We start from the raw sequence: 21,207 nt of genomic DNA on the forward strand, positions 1-21,207 counted from the left end.
GGCAGTTCAATTCCTCTTGGTCAAACTCATCGTCCTTCACGACGTTATGGGCATCCCAAAGACCAACTCCTGAATCAAATGAGTCAATAGAGAAGGTCAATAGAGAAGATTTGAATTCCTCCAGCTAGGGCCATGGTCCCTTGAGATGGAATCCTGGAGAATCTCTCTAGGAACAGAGCCAGATCTCCCTTTCCCTCTCACAACTGTCCTTCAGACAATCATTAATAGGTCAGGGGGAAGGTTGCATAGTTTATCCTTCAATGTTTGCAGGTCAACAAGCTGCATGAACTGGTACAATGGGTAAGCAACATATTAGCAAACATCAATTGTTCAATGACATGGAATCACATCAGCACAATCAGCTGCAAAAAACATCAATTCAAGAGTCAACGTTCAGGCTCATATGAACAGTGGGCTATGTCTCCAGACCTACTGAGAAATATGTGTGGCCTAATTAAGAATAAGTGCCGTGTTGTCACATAGGGATCGACAGTGACGAGAAAGCAAGGTGGGGATGGACAGTGAAGAGAGAGCGAGGAAAGGGGGATCGACCGTGACCACAGAGCAAGGAAAAAGGGGATCGACCTTGACGAGAGCTCAAGAAAAGAGGGATCGTCTGTGACTGGGGAGTGCGGAGGGGGGAAATTGACAGTGACAAGAAAGTGAGGAAATCAATTGTGACTAGAGAGCAAGGCGCAAAAGGACCACCATAACGAGAGAGTGAGACTTGGGGGAACGGTAACAAGAGAGCGAAATGGGGAGGACTGTGACGAGAGCAAGGTGGAGGGGGGGATGACAGTGACGAGAGTGCGAGGTGGAGGGGGCTGACCGTAACGAGAGAGTGAGGAGAAGGAGGGGACCGACCATGATGAGATAGTAAGACAGAGAGGGACTGACGATGATGAGAGAGTAAAGCGGAGGGGGAGACCGGCCGTGACGAAAAAGCGAGACAGAGGGGGGAACGACCGTGGGTGAGAGAGCGAGCCGGGGGGGGGGCAATCGTGACGAAACATCGAGGGGGGAGTGGGGAGAGTGATGTTAAAGATGAATTATCATTATTATTCTTATTACACTCAATACTGTACTGAGCACATTGCCCAGTGGAAGGTTTAGCTGCCACTACATGTGTTATTCCTGTACTTAGCTCAGACTAGATGGTACTGCCATATAGAGAGAACACGTGCTATGTGGAACGTATATAACCACGTGACCCACAGGAGTGGCAACAAACAGTACACGGACACCAGGCTGTACGACCCTGGACAGCTGTTATGTGAGTTAACTACGTGGTTCTTTATTCAGCCAAGCATTTAACAGAGATAGACGAAACCTACCACTGATATGGACAAATGAACAATCTGTTTGCAACTATTTCACCTATTTTATGTTTTGCAGCAATGATGCTTTTTGGTTGACAATCCAATAAACCACTACATTTTTGATAAGAAACATTGTGGCATTTTCTTTGGAGTATCGCATCTGGTAAGAAGTCCTGAATAAATAAATATGCAAAATAAAGATGTTTAACAAGCGACCGTGACGAGACATTGAGGAGGTGGGGGGTCAGTGACGAGATATCGAAGGGGTTGGGGGGGACCGTGACCAGATATCGAGTAGGTGGGAGGGAGGGCAACTGTGACCAGCTATCGAGGAAGCAAGGGACAGACCATAAAAAGAGAGCAAGATGGGGAAGACCGGGATAAGAGAGCGAGCCAGGGGGACTGACCATGAAGAAGATGAAAAAGAGAGAGAAAGGGGTGAAGAGCGTGACAAGAGAACGAGGCAGGGGTGGAACCGACCATGATGAGAGAGCGAGGCATGAGGGAACCATGACAAAAGAGCAAGGCGTGAAGGGGAGAGTGACGGGAGAGAGAAGCGAGGGGGAACAGTGATGGGAGAGCAAGGAGGGTGGGAGAGGGACCCCGATGGGACAGCAAAGTGAGGCAAAGGGGATAATTACAAGAGCGAGGCAAGGGGGACCGACATAAGAATAAGCAAGGGGGAGCATGGCGGCAGCAAGGCAATGGTGGGAGACCATGACATAACAAGAGAGGGGAGTGGACGTTATCTTCAGGTTTGTGGGATTTGCTCATAGCGCTGCGTGACATGTTAGGTAGTGGTGCTGTATACACTTACCGCACACCTGACATTCCATGATGGTGTTCCGGATGAGAGACATCTCCTTCACCTGAGGAAAGAGACATCAACAAGACCCCTGACAGCCCAATATATGTCCCCACCCCACCTGTACCAATATCTGAACCCCCCACCTGTACTAATATCTGTACCCCCCACTGCAGTAATATCTGTACCCCCCACCTGTACCAATATCTGTACCCCCACCTGTACTAATATTGTACCCCCCACCTATACTAATACTGTACCCCTCCACCTGCACCAATATCTGTACCCCCCACCTACACCAATATCTGAACCCCCACCTGTACCAATATCTGTACCCCCCACCTGTACTAAAATCTGTACCCCCACCTGTACTAATATCTGTATACCCATCACCTGTACTAAATATCTGAACTCCCACCTGTACCAATATCTGTACCGCCACCTGTATTAATATCTGTACCCCCCACCTGTACCAATATCTGCACCCCACCAACTGTACCAATATCTGTACTCCCACCTGTACTAATATCTGTACCCTCACCTGTACCAATATCTGTACCCCCACCTGCACCAATATCTGTACCACCACCTGTATTAATATCTGTACCCCCCACCTGTACCAATATCTGCACCCCCCAACTGTACCAATATCTGTACCCCCACCTGTACCAATATCTGTACCCCCACCTGTACTAATATCTGTATCCCCCATCTGTACTAATATCTGTATCCCCCATCTGTACCAATACCTGTACCCACCAAATGTACCAAAATCTGTACCCCGCAAATGTACCAATATCTGTACCCCCTCAACTGTACCAATATCTGTACCCCCCCACCTGTACTAATATCTGTATCACCCAACCTGCACTAATATCTGTACTCCCACCCCTGCCCCTCACCTGGTCTCGGATGTCCTCTCTCAGTTCGGCCAGCACCTTATTGAACAGGGTCATCTGGGTGATTAAGGCCTTAGTGTGCTCCCCTGAGAAAGCAGAAGAGACTGTGAGAAGTATTATAGGAGTATAATGTACAGAGGACGGTGCGGGGAGAGAACTGCGCAGGGAGAGAACGGCACAAGGGGGAGAGAACGGCACAAGGGGGAGAGGACGGCACTAGGGGGAGAGGACAGCGCGCAAAGAGGACGGTGCGGAAGACCACACTCACCCAGGATGGAGTTCACAACCCCGTTCACTGTCAGGAGACAAAGAAGAGATGTGGGTGAGTGGCGCATACAGATCCCCCAGCCCGCACCCCTCTACTCTACCTGTATTATGAATGGAGGCATCATCCTGGAACGGACACTCACTCAGGGGTCCTACGCGGCTCAGGGACCCCCCAAGAACCAACTTCATAGACTCCACCGAACCCTAGACAGAAAATAAAAAGTGGGCAGAGTAAGCGGGGAAACCCCAAACCCTCAACAGTGACCCCAGGAGAAGCAGGACCCCAGGCCCACAGAAGCACCCCCGGTAAGAGGAGGACCCCGGACACACAGGAGCATCCCAGGAAAGAGGAGCAGGACCACGGACCCACATGAGCACCCCAGGTAAGAGGAGGAGCAGGACCCCGGACCCAAAGGAGCCGCACCATGTAAGGCTAGGTTCAAATTAGCGTTTGAGTTCCCAGCATATCATCCGCATGTGCAAACACATGCGAAAACGCATGCAAAACACATGTTTATGCAACGTTTTTTATGCGCATCATTTTAGGCATGACAGGAAAAAACGCTGCATGTGCATGCATTTGAATGCATTTTTGCATGCGCTTGCGTTGTTTATGCACATGCGTTCGATATGACACCAGACAAATATGGGCGTGTCTCATGGGATTTCTACATGTATTTTGAATAACGCATGCATATCGAACGCATGCGTATGCATGTCCTTGCGTACCAATGAGTTCCCATAAAGAGTAATGCGTTTTTTTGACACACTCACCTGGATGCGCATGCCTGCACATATTTGACGGATTTTTGACTCCTCAAAAAATGCAACATGTTGAGTTCGCCGCGCACCGCAAAACGATGCATGCGTATGCAAAAAGCATGTCCCTGCGTACATCATGTTAAATATATGTACGCATGACACATGCTGATCTATGCGGATCAAACGCTGCGCACACTGACGCAAATGTGAAACCAGCCTAAGAGTAGGAGCAGGACCCTGGACCCACAGCAGCGCCTTAGGTAAGAGAAGCAGGACCCCGGACCCACAGGAGCCACCCCAGAAAAGAGGAGCAGGACCCCAGACACACAGGAGCAGAACCACGGACACAGAGGAGCAACCCAGGAAAGAGGAGCAGGACCTGGACCCACAGGAGCGCCCCAGGTAATGGGAGGAGCAGGACCTGGACTCACAGGAGAACCCCAGGTAAGAGGAGGAGCAGGAACCCAGAACCAAAAGAGAACTCCAGGTAAGAGGAGGAGCAGGACCCTGGACTCACAGGAGAGCCCCATGTAAGAGGAGGAGAAGAACCCTACACCCACAGGAGCACCCCAGGTAGGAAGAAGAGCAGGACCCCAGACCCACAGGCGTGCACCAGGTAAGAGGAGGAGCAAAACCCCAGACCCACAGGAGCAAGCGCCCCAGGTAAGAGCACCTTGGACACAAATAAGAAAGGGATCATGATGCTGGACCCCAGTCACTGAGCCGGAAAAGCTGACCTTTATTAACTCCCAGATCCTCACCCCTAGATATGGGAATCACGACCCCCAGTGTAATAATCTACAACGCTTGATGATTGTGGTGGTCCCTGTACCCCCATACCTGCATCCTCTGGTACGCCTTATGCCCACTGCGAATCTCTCCAGACTCCACTTCAAATTGAGGGATGATCATCATTTCAGGAAGCCCCAGGCTGGTGTCCACCTGCTTACAGTCTACGTAGAGCTCCATGGACAGGGTGTCGACCTGCAGGCCACTCAGCCTCAGGATGATGGAGTGCGCATTCCCATCAGACAGGTTGGCGTTCTGTAAGCTCACTGAGTGCACCCGCGAGTCCTCACGCATGTAACGTACCAACACTGCTAGAAGAAAGCGGTTCAGCAGCTGTCCACAGCCCCGCCAGTCAGATCAACTCAGCGCCTTGTGCCCAGCCCTGCAGGTCCACTCCATGATCTAACACTAGCCCAATGGTCAGCTCCACACCCCGACAGTCAGCTCTATGCCCCAACCTCATCCTTGCCAGTCAGCTTTACGCCCAAACCCCAGGCCCATCAGCAAGCTCCACACCTTCACCTTAGCCCGCCAGTCAGCTCAGCACCCCAACTTCACCCCACCAGTCAGCTCCACGCCTCCACCCAGCCCCGCTGGTCAGTTCCGCGCCCCAATACCAGCCCCGCCGATCAGCTTCATGCCCCATCCCTAGGGCCAACGGTCAGCTTCACGCCCCAACGCCAGCCCGACGGTCAGCTCCATGCCCCAACCCCAGCCTCGGAGGTCATCTCCACGCCCCAACCTCATCCTTGCCAGTCAGCTCTGCGCCCCAACCCCAGCCCTGCTAGTAAGCAACACGCCTCTACCCTAGCTCTGCCGGTCAGCTCTGCAACTCAACGTCAGCCCCACCGGTCAGGTCCACGCCTCCACCCAGCCATGGTCAGTTCCGCGCCCCAACCCTAGCCTCGCCAGTCAGCTCCACGCCCCAACTCCAGCACCGCTGGTCAGCTCCACACCGCAACCTCGTCTTTGCCAGTCAGTTCTGCTCCCCAACCCCAGCCATGCCAGTAAGCTCCATGTCTCCACCATAGTCCCGTCAGTCAGCTCCGCACCCCAACCACAGCCCCACTGGTCAGATCCACACCTTCACCTATCTACACTTGTCAGCTCCGCGTTCCGCCTCAGCCCCAGCGGTCAGCTCTGCAACCCTACCTCACCCCCCCCTGATGGTGAGCTTCGCAGCCCAATGTCAGCAACACCGCCAGTTAGCTCCCCAAACCAAGCTGCGCCAGCTTCGCCCCACCACCTTGGCTCCGCCGGTCATCTCCGCGCCTCAACCTCAGCCCCACCGGTCAGCTCCACAATTCCACCCAGCCCGAACAATTCGCTCCGTGCCCCTACCTCAGCCCTGCCGATCAGTTCCATGCCCCAACCTCATCCTTATTGCAAAAAAAAGGGGGAGACAAAAAAGCGCAATAGGGTCTTATCCACGTTACAAGAGACAGTATATCATGAAATATGCTCACCTGGTTAGGATGAGATAAGAGCGTGTAGGTAGCGGCTGCTGCAGATCCACAGGTCTTCAGCGACCAAAGAAATCATGAATCCAAAGGGAGTTTGTAGCTATATTCCGCGCTGCCGCTTTAGACAAATTCCGGGAGAGTGCTGTATGATTGCAGTGGTTTTATTCTACGCGTTTCAGGGGTCTCATGCCCCCTTCATCAGGAAATACCTGATGGGTGGTATTTCCTGATGAAGGGGGAATGAGACCCCTGAAACGAGTAGAATAAAACCACTGCAATCATACAGCACTCTCCTGGAATTTGTCTAAAGCGGCAGCGCGGAATATAGCTACAAACTCCCTTTGGATCCAACCTCATCCTTGTCAGCTGAGCCCCAGCCACGCCAGTAAACTCCACGCCTCAACCTCATCCATGCCAGTCAGCTCCACCCAGTCAGCTCTGCGCCCCAACCCCACCTCCGCCAGTAGGATCCACTCCTCCACCGCCCCAACAGCAGCCCCAACCCCAGCTCTACAGGTTAGCTTCACGCCTCATCCTTGCCAGTCAGGTCTGCACCCCAACTCCAACCCAGCCAATAGCTCCACGCCTCCATCCTCTGCACATCAAGATCAGCCTCATTGGTCAGGTCCACGCCTCCACCCACCCTTGACGGTTAGCTCCACGCCACCACCTCAACTCTGACGGTCAGCTCTGTGTCCCAGCTTTAACCACACTGGTCAGCTCCACGCCTCCACCCAGCCTCAACAGACAGATCCGCACGCCAACCCCACCCTCCGCCGATAAGTTTCGCGCATCAACCACAGCAACCCCACCAGTCTGCTCTGCACCACAACCCAAGCCCTGTCAATCAGCTGCGCACCACCATCCCAACCCCGCCAGTCAGCTTCACACCACCACCTAAGCTCCATCTGTCAGCCCAGCCCCAAAATCATCCCGACAGGTCAGCTCCACGCCTCCACCCAGCCCTGATGCTCAGCACCGCGCCCCAACCTCAGCCCCACCAATCAGCTCTATACACCAACCCTTGCCCCGTTGGTAAGCACCTCACCACCACTCCAGCCCCGCAGGCCAGCTCCATGCCACCACCTCAGCTCTGCCAGTCAGCTCCGTGCCCCTACCTCAGCCCCACAGGTCAGCTCCACCCAGCCCTGACGGTCAGCTCCACGCTCCAACCTCAGCCCCACAGGTCAATACAGCTCCGCACTCCGTCCCCAGCCCCGCCAATCACCTCCACGCCCTAATCCCAGCCCCGCCGGTCAACTTCGTGCCACCAGCCTTGTCCCGTCGTAAAACTCCACACCTCCATACAGCTCTGTTGCTCAGCTCAGCGCCCCAACCTCATCCTTGTCACTCAGCTCTTAGCCCCAACCCCAGCCCCGCCATTAAGCTCCATGCATCCACCCTAGCCCCGCCGGTTAGCCCTATCCCCAAACATCAGCCCCGCTGGTCACCTCCGTGCCCCAACCTTAGCACCACCGCCGGTCAGCTCAGCACCCCAATCTCAGCCCCACCAATCAGCTCCACGCCACCACCACAGCCCTGCAGGTCATCTCCGAGCCTACACCCAGCTCCGATGGTCAGCTTCGCACCCCAAACCTAGTCCAGCCCTGCCAGTCAGCTCCGCAACCCTGCCTCACCCCCCGATGGTGAGCTTCGCAACCCAATGTCAGCAACACCTCCAGTTAGCTCACCAACCCAAGCTGCGTCGGTCAGCTTCGCACCACCACCTTGGCTCCGCTGGTCATCTCCGCGCCTCAAACTCAGCCCCACCGGTCAGTTCCACAATTCCACCCAGCCCAAATGATTAGCTCGGCGCCCCTCCCTCAGCCCCGCCGGTCAGCTCCCCGCCCCAACCTCAGCATCGCAGGTCAGCACCACGCCCCAACTTCATCCCTGTCAGTCAGCTGAGCCGCAGCCCCGCCAGTAAACTCCACGCCCCAACCTCATCCATGCCAGTCAGCTCCACTCAGTCAGCTCTGCGCCCCAACCCCAGCTCCGCCAGTAGGATCCACTCCTCCACCGCCCCAACGGCAGCCCCAACCACAGCCCTACTGGTTAGCTCCACGCCCCAACCTCATCCTTGCCAGTCAGCTCTGCACCCCATCTCCAACCCAGCCAATAGCTCCACGCCTCCATCCTCCACCCTTGATGGTCAGCTACATGCCACCACCTCAACTCTGACGGTCAGCTCTGTGTCCCAACTTCAACCACACTGGTCAGCTCCACGCCTCCACCCAGCCTCAACGGACAGATCCGCACGCCAACCCCACCCTCCGCCAATAAGCTTTGCGCCCCAACCACAGCAACCCCACCAGTCAGCTCCACGCCCCAACCTCAGCCCTACCAGTCAGTACAGCTCTGCACTCCGTGCCCAACCCCACGCTCCAATCCCAGCCCCGCTGGTCAGCTTCGTGCCACCAGCCTTGCCCCGTCGTAAAACTCCACGCCTCCACACAGCTCTGTTGGTCAGCTCAGCGCCCCAACCTCATCACTGCCGCTCAGCTCTGCACCCCAACCCCAGCCCCGCCATTAAGCTCCATGCATCCACCCTAGCCCTGCCGGTAAGCCCTATCGCCAAACCTCAGTCCCACAGGTCACCTCCGTGCCCCAACCTTAGCATCGCCACAGGTCAGCTCAGCACCCCAACCTCAGCCCCACCAATCAGCTCCACGCCACCACTCCAGCCCTGCCGGTCATCGCCGAGCCTACACCCAGCACCGATGGTCAGCTCCGCACCACAACCCTAGTCCCGCCCTGCCAGTCAGCTCTGCAAACCAACCTCAGCCCCGCTAGTGAGTTCTTCACTCCGTTCCCAGCTCCACCAGTCAACTCCTCACCCCGTCCCCAGCCCCAATGGTCAACTCCTCACCCTGTCCCCAGCCCCTACAGTCAGCTCCTCACCTCGTCCCCAGTCCCGACAGTAAGTTCCTCATCCCGTCCCTAGAATCAACGGTCAGATCCTCAGCCCGTCCCCAGCCCCGACGATCAGTTCCTCACCCCATCCCCAACCCCGACGATTAGCTCATCACCCCGTCCTCAACCCCGATGGTCAGCTCCTTGACTTACCTCGATTGACCTTCCCCACTATAGACACCTCCAACCATTTGGTATTATCTTTCTTGGAGTAAATTCCGAAAAGGACACCACCATTTTTAGCAGGAAGACGTAGTGTGGACAGGAAATAAATGTCATTAACGGCTAGCAACTCAGAGCGGATCTTTTCCACCACACTGCTCATGTGACGAGACTCGCTGACCGTCATCAGGTCCACCACTGCAAGATGACATCAAAGGGAATCCTTAATTCGCAGGGTCCCCAGGGTCTCATATCCTCTCTGTACACATATATGCTGTCGGTAGGGGCGGAATCGGCCATAAGCTCTATTAAGATGAAGTGGGAACAGCTCATTCCTGATACGCATGAGGAGGAGTGGGAGGAGATTCTGGAGTCTCCGATTGGAGTGTCACCATCCATTAATAACAGAATGATACAATTATATATAATAAATCAATCATATTTGACTCCACTGAGACTTTTTAGGATGGTTCGGCTTCAATCGTCGGAGTGTATATGATGCCACTCACCAGATGCTGATTTTATCCATATGGTGTGGCAATGTCCCACTATCCTGCACTACTGGAGAGAGGTGACTACACTACTGACGTCCCTGGTGCAGGCCCCTGTCCCTCTAGAGCCATTGGTCTGCTTGTTTGGGGTGTGGGAGGAGGAGATCTGGGATCGCTACACTGGGATCTTCTTGCGCGAGACGGTGTTTATGGCACGGAAGGTGCTGGCACTGAAATGGATGGGGGGGGTTCGGATCCTTCCCTTAGATTTTGGATTAAAGTGGTGAATTCGGTTATTCTATGTGAGCGCACACTGTTCCAAAATAGGGGATGCCCGGGTAAATTTGGAAAGATCTGGGAGAGGTGGAATTCCTCTCACCTCACTTTGCAAGACTGAACATCACATGCGACATAATATGGTATGGGAAACCAGGCTGCGGAAATAGCGGATAGTAGTTGATGTAGTGGTAGCTGTAGTTTAGGAGTTTTAGTTAGTTTTTACTGCTGCATGACATGACAAGGTTTGTGAAATTAGAGTGATATACATATGGGGAAACACATAAACAGTCATTTTTTGCATATGTTTGGAAGGAAATGTAGACATTACCTTGTTTATCTATAAGAGTGTGCAATCTCTTTGTATTACCGTATATTTTATTATGGATGGAGACATGTATGCTTTGTAAAGTGCTTGTTATCATAAATTATTGTATATGTTGTGCATTCTTTGTACCCTGAAGTTTAATAAACGAATTTAAAAAAAAAAGATGACATCAAAGGTGGTCACAGCCCCGCTCTAACAGTGACACCAGTGATAACAGGCAGACATTGCACAGTGAGATGTATACACTATATACTCGGGGCAGTCGGTATACAGTGAGGTGTATAAACTATATACCGGAAGCAGACTGTGTACAGTGAGATGTATACGGAATATACCGATGGCAGTCAATATACACTCAGGTGTACATACTATATACCGGGGGCAGTGTACAGTGAGGTGTACAAAGTATATACCGAGGGCAGTCAGAGTACAGTGAGGTGTATACAATATATATAGGGGGCAGTCAGTGTACAGTGAAATGTATACAGTATATACCGGGGGCAGTCAGTGTACAGTGAGATGTATAGGCTATATACTGGGGGCAGTCAGTATACAGTGAGGTGTATAAACTATATACCGGAGGCAGTGTATACAGTATATACCGATGGCAGTCAATGTACACTGAGGTGTATACACTATATACCGGGGAAGTGCACAGTGAGGTGTACAAAGTATATACCGAGGGCAGTCAGGGTACAGTGAGGTGTATACAGTATATACTGGGGTGGTAAATGTATAGTGAGGTGTATACGGAATGTAATGGTGGCAGTCAGTGCACAGTGAGGTGTATACAGTATATATAGGGGCGGGCAGGGTACAGTGAGGTGTATACAGTATATACTGGGGGCAGTCAGTGTACAGTGCGATGTATACAGTATATACCGGGGGCAGTCAGTGTACAGTGAGGTGCATACAGTATATACTGGGGGCAGTCAGTGTACAGTGAGGTGTATACAGTATATACTGGGGGCAGTCAGTGTACAGTGAGGTGCATACAGTATATACCGGGGGCAGTCAGTGTACAGTGAGGTGGATACAGTATATACCGGGGGCAGTCAGTGTACAGTGACGTATACACAATATATACTCTAGGCAGTCAAGTGTATAGGGAGGTGTACACAGTATATACTAGCACCTGCTGTTTATTGTTAGTTTTTTTACAACAGAGTATTTTTACACATTTTATTGTGTTTTTCTGTGTTACAGTATATACAGGGTGAAATCAGTAAACAATGAGGTATATACAGAATATACCAGAGGCAGTCAGTATATAGTGAGGTGTATACAGAACATACCGAGGACAATCGGTATACAGTGAGGTGTATACAGTATATACGGGGAGGTAAGTGTATAGTGAGGTGTATACAGTATATAGGGGCAGGCAGTGTACAGTGAGGTGTTTACAGTATTTACTGGGGGCAAGTGTACAGTGAGGTGCATATAGTATATGCCGGGGGCAGTCAGTATATAGTGAGGTGCCTACAGAATATACTGGAGGATGTCAGTGTACAGTGACGTGTATACAGTATATACTCTGGGCAATCAAGTGTACAGGTAGGTATCAACTCAAACCAAGCTCAATTTTTGTGTTTTTTCTTTGTATTTCTGCATTCTGTGCAAGCTGGGGTGTGGCCTCCCTCTCCTGAGCTGGAAATTGTATATAAGGGTAAGTGCACACGTAGTTTTTAGGGTGTGCGGATTTTGTTGGAAAATCCACAGGTAAATCCGCAGGACAAAAGTCCTGCGGTTTATCTGCGGATTTGCCTGCGGTTTTACACCTCATAATGATAAGGTGTGAAACCGCAGCGGAAACCGCACAAAGAATTGGATTGTAACCCGCAGCAAAACCGCGTGGAAAAATCCGCAGCATGTGCACAGCGTTGTTTTTTTGTTGCCCCTATCTACATAATGGGGAAAAAGTGTGTGTATCAAGCCCCGCCCCTCATTATGATGTCATAATGGTTGCCATGGCGACGCTGATGTCATCATAGGTTGCAAGCCCCACCGCTCATTATGATGTCATAATGGTTGACTATGGGATGGAGGATGTGTGATGGGTATATGGGCACTGGACTATGGGATGGAGGATGTGTGATGGGTATATGGGCACGGGACTATGGGATGGAGGATATTTATGACGGGTATGGGCATGGGACTATGGGATGGAGGATGTGTGATGGGTATATGGGCACGGGACTATGGGATGGAGGATGTGTGATGGGTATATGGGCACGGGACTATGGGATGGAGGATATTTATGACGGGTATGGACATGGGACTATGGGATGGAGGATGTGTGATGGGTATATGGGCATGGGACTATGGGATGGAGGATGTGTGATGGGTATATGGGCACTGGACTATGGGATGGAGGATATTTATGACAGGTATGGGCATGGGACTATGGGATGGAGGATGTGTGATGGGTATATGGGCATGGGACTATGGGATGGAGAATGTATGATGGGTATATGGGCACTCGACTATGGGATGGAGGATATGTCTGATGGGTATATGGGCACGGGACTATGGAATGGTGGATATGTATGATGGGTGTATGGGCACGGGACTATGGGATGGAGGATATGTATGATGGGTATATGGGCACGGGACTATGGGATGGTGGATATGTATGATGGGTATATGGGCACGGGACTATGGGATGGAGAATGTGTGATGGGTATATGGGCACTCGACTATGGGATGGAGGATATGTCTGATGGGTATATGGGCACGGGCCTATGGGATGGTGGATAAGTATGATGGGTATATGGGCACGGAACTATGGGATGGAGGATAATTATAATTTGCTATAACTAACCACAGTTAGTTACTATGCCCGGGCAGCGCCGGGCTCTTCAGATAGTAGGAAAAAAAGGTATTGTACAACGCAGCAGAATCCGCAGCGTGTGCACACACCCTAACGCTTCCCCAGACTGGTGTCTACTGTTTGGGACCCAGTCCTTTTGTCTGCCCTTGTTCACACACTGAGGTCAACTTTGACACAAGGCAAGGCTTTTAATATTAGACAGTGTAGGACTATCCCGAACAGAGGTACCGTGTCGTGCTGGAATGGCTTTCATGTTACTTTTGATCAAAAACAGTATTACTAAAAACTCTGTATTATTTAGACGCACTTTTGCTTTTACTTATTTAGTTACAGCAGGGTTTTTGCTCACTTTGCCTTTTGCAGGTTTTAGGTAGGTGTACACAGTATATACTAGCACTTTCTGTTTATTGTCACTTTTTTACCACAGAGTATTTTTACACGTTTTATTGTGTTTTTCTGTGTTACAGTATATATAGGGTGAAATCAGTATACAGTGAGGTGTATACATTATATACCAGAGGCAGTCAGTATATAGTGAGGTGTATACAGAACATCCCGAGGACAATCGGTATACATTACGGTGTATAGAGTATATACAGGGAGCAGTCAGTTTACAGTGAGGTGTATACAGTATATACCGGGGCAGCAGGGGCAGTCCGTGTACAGTGAGATGTATACGATATATATACCGAGGGCAGCTAACATACAGAATTTTTGCTTTCTTGGCCTTTTTTCAGAGAATATGAATGATAACACCAAAACTTTTCTCCACTCATGGTTAGTGGATAGGTGAAGCCATTTATTGTCAAACTACTGTGCTTTTTGATAACCCAAAACATCCAAATTATCCTGATCTAAAGTTTACATACCCCATACAGTATAAAGCGGGGGGCAGTCAGTGTACAGTGAGATGTATAGAGTATATACTGGGGGCAGTCAGTATACAGTGATGTGTATACTGGGGACAGTCAGTGTACAGTGAAATGTATACAATATATACCGGGGGCAGTCAGTGTACAGTGAGATGTATAGAGTATATACCGGGGGCAGTCAGTCTACAGTGAGGTGTACACAGTATATACCGGGGAAGTCAGTGTACAGTGGGATGTATACAGTATATAACGGAGGCAGTAAGTGTACAGTGAGATGTATACACTATATACCGGGGTCAGTCAGTGTACAGTGATGTGTATATAGTATATACTGGGGACAGTCGGTCTACAGTGAAATGTATACAGTATATACCGGGGGCAGTCAGTGTAGTGAGATGTATACAGTATATACTGAAGGCAGTCAGTATTCTGTGAGGTGTATACAGTATATACCGGGGGAAGTCAGTGTACAGTGGGATGTATACAGTATATAATGGAGGCAGTAAGTGTACAGTGAGATGTATACAGTATATACCGGGGCAGCCAGTGTACAGTGAGATGTATACAGTATATACCGGGGAGAGTCAGTGTACAGTGATGTGTATATAGCATATACCGGGGGCAGTCAGTGTACAGTGATGTGTATATAACATATACAGGGTGCAGTCAGTGTACAGTGATGTGCATATAGTATATACAGGGTTCAGTTAGTGTACAGTGAGATGTATACAGTATATACCGGGGGCAGTCAGTGTACAGTGATGTGCATATAGTATATACAGGGTTCAGTTAGTGTACAGTGAGATGTATACTGTAGATATCAGGGGCAGTCAGTGCACAGTGATGTGTATATAGTATGTACAGGGTGCAGTCAGTGTACAGTCGGATGTATACAGTATATAACGGAGGCAGTAAGTGTACAGTGAGATGTATACAGTATATACCGAAGGCAGTCAGTATTCTGTGAGGTGTACACAGTATATACCGGGGGAAGTCAGTGTACAGTGGGATGTATACAGTATATAATGGAGGCAGTAAGTGTACAGTGAGATGTATACAGTATATACCGAAGGCAGTCAGTATTCTGTGAGGTGTACACAGTATATACCGGGGGAAGTCAGTGTACAGTGGGATGTATACAGTATATAATGGAGGCAGTAAGTGTACAGTGAGATGTATACAGTATATACCGGGGGCAGTCAGTGTACAGTGATGTGTATATAACATATACAGGGTGCAGTGTACAGTGATGTGCATATAGTATATACAGGGTTCAGTTAGTGTACAGTGAGATGTATACTGTATATATCAGGGGCAGTCAGTGTACAGTGATGTGTATATAGTATATACAGAGTGCAGTCAATGTACAGTGAGATGTATACAGTATATAAAGGCGGCAGTAAGTGTACAGTGAGATGTATACAGTATATACCGGGGGCAAGCAGTGTACAGTGAGCTGTATACAGTATATACCGAAGGCAGTAAGTGTACAATGAGATGCATACAGTATATAGCGGGGGCGGTCAGTGTACAGTGAGGTGTATACAGTATATACCAGGGACAGTCATTGTGCAGTTTGGTGTATACAATATATATCGGGGGCAGTCAGTTTACAGTGAGATGAATACAGTATATACCGGGGGCAGTCAGTGTACAGTGAGATGTATACAGTATATGACGAAGGCAGTAAGTGTACAGTAAGATACATATAGTAAATACCGAAGACAGTAAGTGTACAGTGGGGTGTATACAGTATATACAGGGTCCAGTCAGTGTACAGTGAGGTGTATACAGTATACCCAGAGGCAGTCAGTGTACAGTGAGGTGTATATACCGGGGGCAGTGTACAGTGAGGTGTATACAGTATATACCAGGGGCAGTCAGTGTACAGTGAGATGTATACAGTATATACCGGGGGCAGTCAGTGTACAGTGAGATGTATACATTATATACCGGGAGCAGTCAGTGTATAGTGAGGTGTATGCAGTAAATACTGGGGTCAGTGTACAGTGAGGTGTATACAGAATTCAAATAAGCTTTATTGGCAGGACTAAATACACATTAGTTTTGACAAAGCAAGTGTACAAAAGGGAATAGGGATAGGGACTGTAGGGATGTTGGGTAGGGGCTGTAGGAAAGGTGGATGGGGCAGATCCAGGGTGGTGCTATAGAACAGTATATACCGGGGGCAGTCAATCTATAGTGAGGTGTACACAGTATATACCGGGGGAAGTCAGTGTACACAGTCGGATGTATAGAGTATATAACGGAGGCAGTAAGTGTACAGTGAGATGTATACAGTATATACTGGGGGCAGTCAGTGCACAGTGAGGTGTATACAGTATATACCGGGGGCAGTCAGTGTACAGTGAGGTGTATACAGTATATACCGGGAGCAGTCAGTGTACAGTGGGGTGTATACAGTATATACCAGGGGCGGTCAGTGAACAGTGAGGTGTATACTGGGGGCAGTCTGTGTACGGTGAGGTGTATACTGGGGGCAGTCAGTGTACAGTGAGGAGTATATACCGGGGGCAGTAAGTGTACAGTGAGTTGTATACCGGGGGGCAGTCAGTGTACAGTGAGCTGTATACCGGGGGCAGTCAGTGTACAGTGGGGGTGTACACAGTATATAGCAGGGGCTGTCAGTGTACAGTGAGGTGCATACTGGGGGCAGTCAGTGTACAGTGGGGGTGTATACAGTATATAGCAGGGCTGTCAGTGTACAGTGAGGCGTATACTGGGGCAGTCAGTGTACAGTGAGGAGTATATACTGGGGGCAGTCAGTGTACAGTGGGGGTGTATACAGTATATAGCAGGGGCTGTCAGTGTACAGTGAGGTGTATACTGGGGCAGTCAGTATACAGTGGGGGTGTATACAGTATATAGCAGGGGCTGTCAGTGTACAGTGAGGTGTATACCGGGGGCAGTCAGTGTACAGTGGGGGTGTATACAGTATATAGCAGGGGCTGTCAGTGTACAGTGAGGTGTATACTGGGGGCAGTCAGTGTACAGTGGGGGTGTATACAGTATATAGCAGGGGCTGTCAGTGTACAGTGAGGTGTATACTGGGGCAGTCAGTATAAAGTGGGGGTGTATACAGTATATAGCAGGGGCTGTCAGTGTACAGTGAGGTGTATACTGGGGGCAGTCAGTGTACAGTGGGGGTGTATACAGTATATAGCAGGGGCTGTCAGTGTACAGTGAGGTGTATACTGGGGGCAGTCAGTATACAGTGAGGTGTATACAGTATATATATGGGCAGTCAGTGAACAGTGAGGTGTATACAGTATATACCGGGGGGCAGTCAGTGTACAGTGAGGAGTATATACCGGGGGCAGTAAGTGTACAGTGGGGGTGTATACAGTATATAGCAGGGGCTGTCAGTGTACAGTGAGGTGTATACTGGGGGCAGTCAGTATACAGTGAGGAGTATATACTGGGGGCAGTAAGTGTACAGTGAGGTGTATACAGTATATATATGGGCAGTCAGTGAACAGTGAGGTGTATACAGTATATACCGGGGGCAGTCAGTGTACAGTGAGGAGTATATACCGGGGGCAGTAAGTGTACAGTGGGGGTGTATACAGTATATAGCAGGGGCTGTCAGTGTACAGTGAGCTGTATACCGGGGGCAGTCAGTGTACAGTGGGGGTGTATACAGTATATAGCAGGGGCTGTCAGTGTACAGTGAGGTGTATACTGGGGGCAGTCAGTGTACAGTGAGGAGTATATACCGGGGGCAGTCAGTGTACAGTGGGGGTGTATACAGTATATAGCAGGGGCTGTCAGTGTACAGTGAGGTGCATACTGGGGGCAGTCAGTGTACAGTGGGGGTGTATACAGTATATAGCAGGGGCTGTCAGTGTACAGTGAGGTGTATACTGGGGGCAGTCAGTGTACAGTGAGGAGTATATACTGGGGGCAGTCAGTGTACAGTGGGGGTGTATACAGTATATAGCAGGGGCTGTCAGTGTACAGTGAGGTGTATACTGGGGCAGTCAGTATACAGTGGGGGTGTATACAGTATATAGCAGGGGCTGTCAGTGTACAGTGAGGTGTATACCGGGGGCAGTCAGTGTACAGTGGGGGTGTATACAGTATATAGCAGGGGCTGTCAGTGTACAGTGAGGTGTATACTGGGGGCAGTCAGTGTACAGTGGGGGTGTATACAGTATATAGCAGGGGCTGTCAGTGTACAGTGAGGTGTATACTGGGGGCAGTCAGTGTACAGTGAGGAGTATATACCGGGGGCAGTCAGTGTACAGTGAGGAGTATATACTGGGGGCTGTAAGTGTCCAGTGAGGTGTATACAGTATATATAGGGACTGTCAGTGTACAGTGAGGAGTATGTGCCGGGGGCAGTAAGTGTACAGTGGGGGTGTATACAGTATATAGCAGGGGCTGTCAGTGTACAGTGAGCTGTATACCGGGGGCAGTGTACAGTGGGGGTGTATACAGTATATATAGGGGCAGTCAGTGTACAGTGAGGAATATATGCCGGGGGCAGTAAGTGTACAGTGAGGTGTATACTGGGGGCAGCACCCTCCCCGGTCCCCGCTCACCGTACTGCTCGGAGCGGCCGCACTGTCCGCTCAAACTGAGGCAGAGGATCAGGACCGCGGACACCAGAAGCGACTCCATCATGTGCGGGACACAGCAGGACAGTGAGAGAACACGCCCCCAGCGCCACGCCACGCCCCCAACATTCCGACAATTAACCTTTCCACTACCGGTGCGCTGCATATCTTTTCTGCGCCAGTCCACCTCATGTGTCCTGCACCGGGCCCTCTCATGTATCCTGCTCCCACTCGTGTATCCTTAACCCCCTCATGTCATGCTCCCTCTCATGTATCCTGCTCCCTCTCATGTGTCCTGCACCCCCTCATGTATCCTGCGCCCTCTGGTATCCTGCAACCCCTAATGTGCCCTTCACCCCCTCATGTATCCTGCTCCCTCTCATGTGCCCTTCACCCCCTCATGTATCATGCGCTCCCTCATGTATCCTGCTCCCTCTCATGTATCCTGCTCCCTCTCATGTGTCCTTCACCCCCTCATGTATCCTGCGCCCTCTCATGTATCCTGCTCCCTCTCATGTATCCTGCTCCCTCTCATGTGTCCTTCACCCCCTCATATATCCTGCGCCCTCTCATGTATCCTGCTCCCTCTCATGTATCCAGCTCCCTCTCATGTATCCTGCTCCCTCTCATGTATCCTGCTCCCCCTCATGTATCCTGCGCTCCCTCATGTATCCTGCTCCCCCTCATGTATCATGCACCACCTCATGTATCCTGCTCCCTCTCATGTGTCCTGCGCCCCCTCATGTATCCTGCTCCCTCTCATGTATCCTGCTCCCTCTCATGTATCCTGCTCCCTCTCATGTGTCCTTCACCCCCTCATGTATCCTGCTCCCTCTCATGTATCCTGCTCCCTCTCATGTATCCTGCTCCCTCTCATGTATCCTGCTCCCCCTCATGTATCATGCGCTCCCTCATGTATCCTGCTCCCTCTCATGTATCCTGCTCCCTCTCATGTGTCCTTCACCCCCTCATGTATCCTGCTCCCTCTCATGTATCCTGCTCCCTCTCATGTGTCCTTCACCCCCTCATGTATCCTGCGCCCTCTCATGTATCCTGCTCCCTCTCATGTATCCTGCTCCCTCTCATGTGTCCTTCACCCCCTCATATATCCTGCGCCCTCTCATGTATCCTGCTCCCTCTCATGTATCCAGCTCCCTCTCATGTATCCTGCTCCCTCTCATGTATCCTGCTCCCCCTCATGTATCCTGCGCTCCCTCATGTATCCTGCTCCCCCTCATGTATCATGCACCACCTCATGTATCCTGCTCCCTCTCATGTGTCCTGCGCCCCCTCATGTATCCTGCTCCCTCTCATGTATCCTGCTCCCTCTCATGTATCCTGCTCCCTCTCATGTGTCCTTCACCCCCTCATGTATCCTGCTCCCTCTCATGTATCCTGCTCCCTCTCATGTATCCTGCTCCCTCTCATGTATCCTGCTCCCCCTCATGTATCATGCGCTCCCTCATGTATCCTGCTCCCTCTCATGTATCCTGCTCCCTCTCATGTGTCCTTCACCCCCTCATGTATCCTGCTCCCTCTCATGTATCCTGCTCCCTCTCATGTATCCTGCTCCCCCTCATGTATCATGCGCTCCCTCATGTATCATGCACCCCCTCATGTATCCTGCTCCCTCTCATGTGTCCTTCACCCCCTCATGTATCATGCGCTCCCTCATGTATCCTGCTCCCTCTCATGTGTCCTGCGCCCCCTCATGTATCCTGCTCCTTCTCATGTGTCCTGCGCCCCCTCATGTATCATGCACCCCCTCATGTATCCTGCTGCCTCTCATGTGTCCTTCACCCCCTCATGTATCCTGCTCCCTCTCATGTATCCTGCTCCCTCTCATGTATCCTGCTCCCACTCATGTATCCTGCTCCCTCTCATGTATCCTGCTCCCTCTCATGTATCCTGCTCCCTCTCATGTGTCCTGCGCCCCCTCATGTATGCGCCCCCTCATGTATCCTGCTCCTTCTCATGTGTCCTGCTCCCTCTCATGTATCCTGCTCCCTCTCATGTATCCTGCTCCCTCTCATGTATCCTGCCCCCTCATTGTCCTGCTCCTCATGTGTCCTGCGCCCCCTCATGTATGCGCCCCCTCATGTATCATGCACCCCCTCATGTATCCTGCTCCCTCTCATGTGTCCTTCAACCCCTCATGTATCATGCGCTCCCTTATGTATCCTGCAACCCGTAATGTGTCCTGCGCCCCCTCATGTATCCTGCTCCCTCTCATGTATCCTGCTCCCTCTCATGTGTCCTGCGCCCTCTCATGTATCCTGCTCCCTCTCATGTATCCTGCTCCCTCTCATGTATCTTGCTCCCTCTCATGTATCCTGCTCCCTCTCATGTATCCTGCTCCCACTCGTGTATCCTTCACCCCCTCATGTCATGCTCCCTCTCATGTATCCTGCTCCCTCTCATGTGTCCTGCACCCCCTCATGTATCCTGCAC

At 50.9% G+C, this 21,207-nt stretch overlaps 1 protein-coding gene across 3 annotated transcripts in view; it reads right to left on the minus strand.

Annotated features, from left to right (window-relative positions):
* The window catches only part of THBS3 (thrombospondin 3), a 138,039-nt gene extending 119,157 nt beyond the window's left edge, over nucleotides 1-18,882 (minus strand). For 2 of the 3 annotated variants that reach the window (XM_073552367.1, XM_073552369.1), the window contains exons 1-7: nucleotides 18,742-18,882; nucleotides 9,371-9,577; nucleotides 4,893-5,152; nucleotides 3,392-3,494; nucleotides 3,292-3,318; nucleotides 3,027-3,109; nucleotides 2,137-2,188 (exon numbers count right to left, since the gene is read on the minus strand). In XM_073552367.1, coding sequence (XP_073408468.1) covers nucleotides 2,137-2,188; nucleotides 3,027-3,109; nucleotides 3,292-3,318; nucleotides 3,392-3,494; nucleotides 4,893-5,152; nucleotides 9,371-9,577; nucleotides 18,742-18,823 — 814 coding nt within the window. In that variant the 5' untranslated portion in view covers nucleotides 18,824-18,882. The remainder of the gene's footprint in view (nucleotides 1-2,136; nucleotides 2,189-3,026; nucleotides 3,110-3,291; nucleotides 3,319-3,391; nucleotides 3,495-4,892; nucleotides 5,153-9,370; nucleotides 9,578-18,741) is intronic. The other variant, XM_073552368.1, reaches the window with a different exon arrangement.
* Nucleotides 18,883-21,207: the final 2,325 nt, after the last annotated feature.

Source organism: Dendrobates tinctorius, unplaced genomic scaffold (genome assembly GCF_039654945.1).
Source record: "Dendrobates tinctorius isolate UK_male_01 unplaced genomic scaffold, ASM3965494v1 ptg000189l, whole genome shotgun sequence".
NCBI classification, from domain to species: domain Eukaryota; kingdom Metazoa; phylum Chordata; class Amphibia; order Anura; family Dendrobatidae; genus Dendrobates; species Dendrobates tinctorius.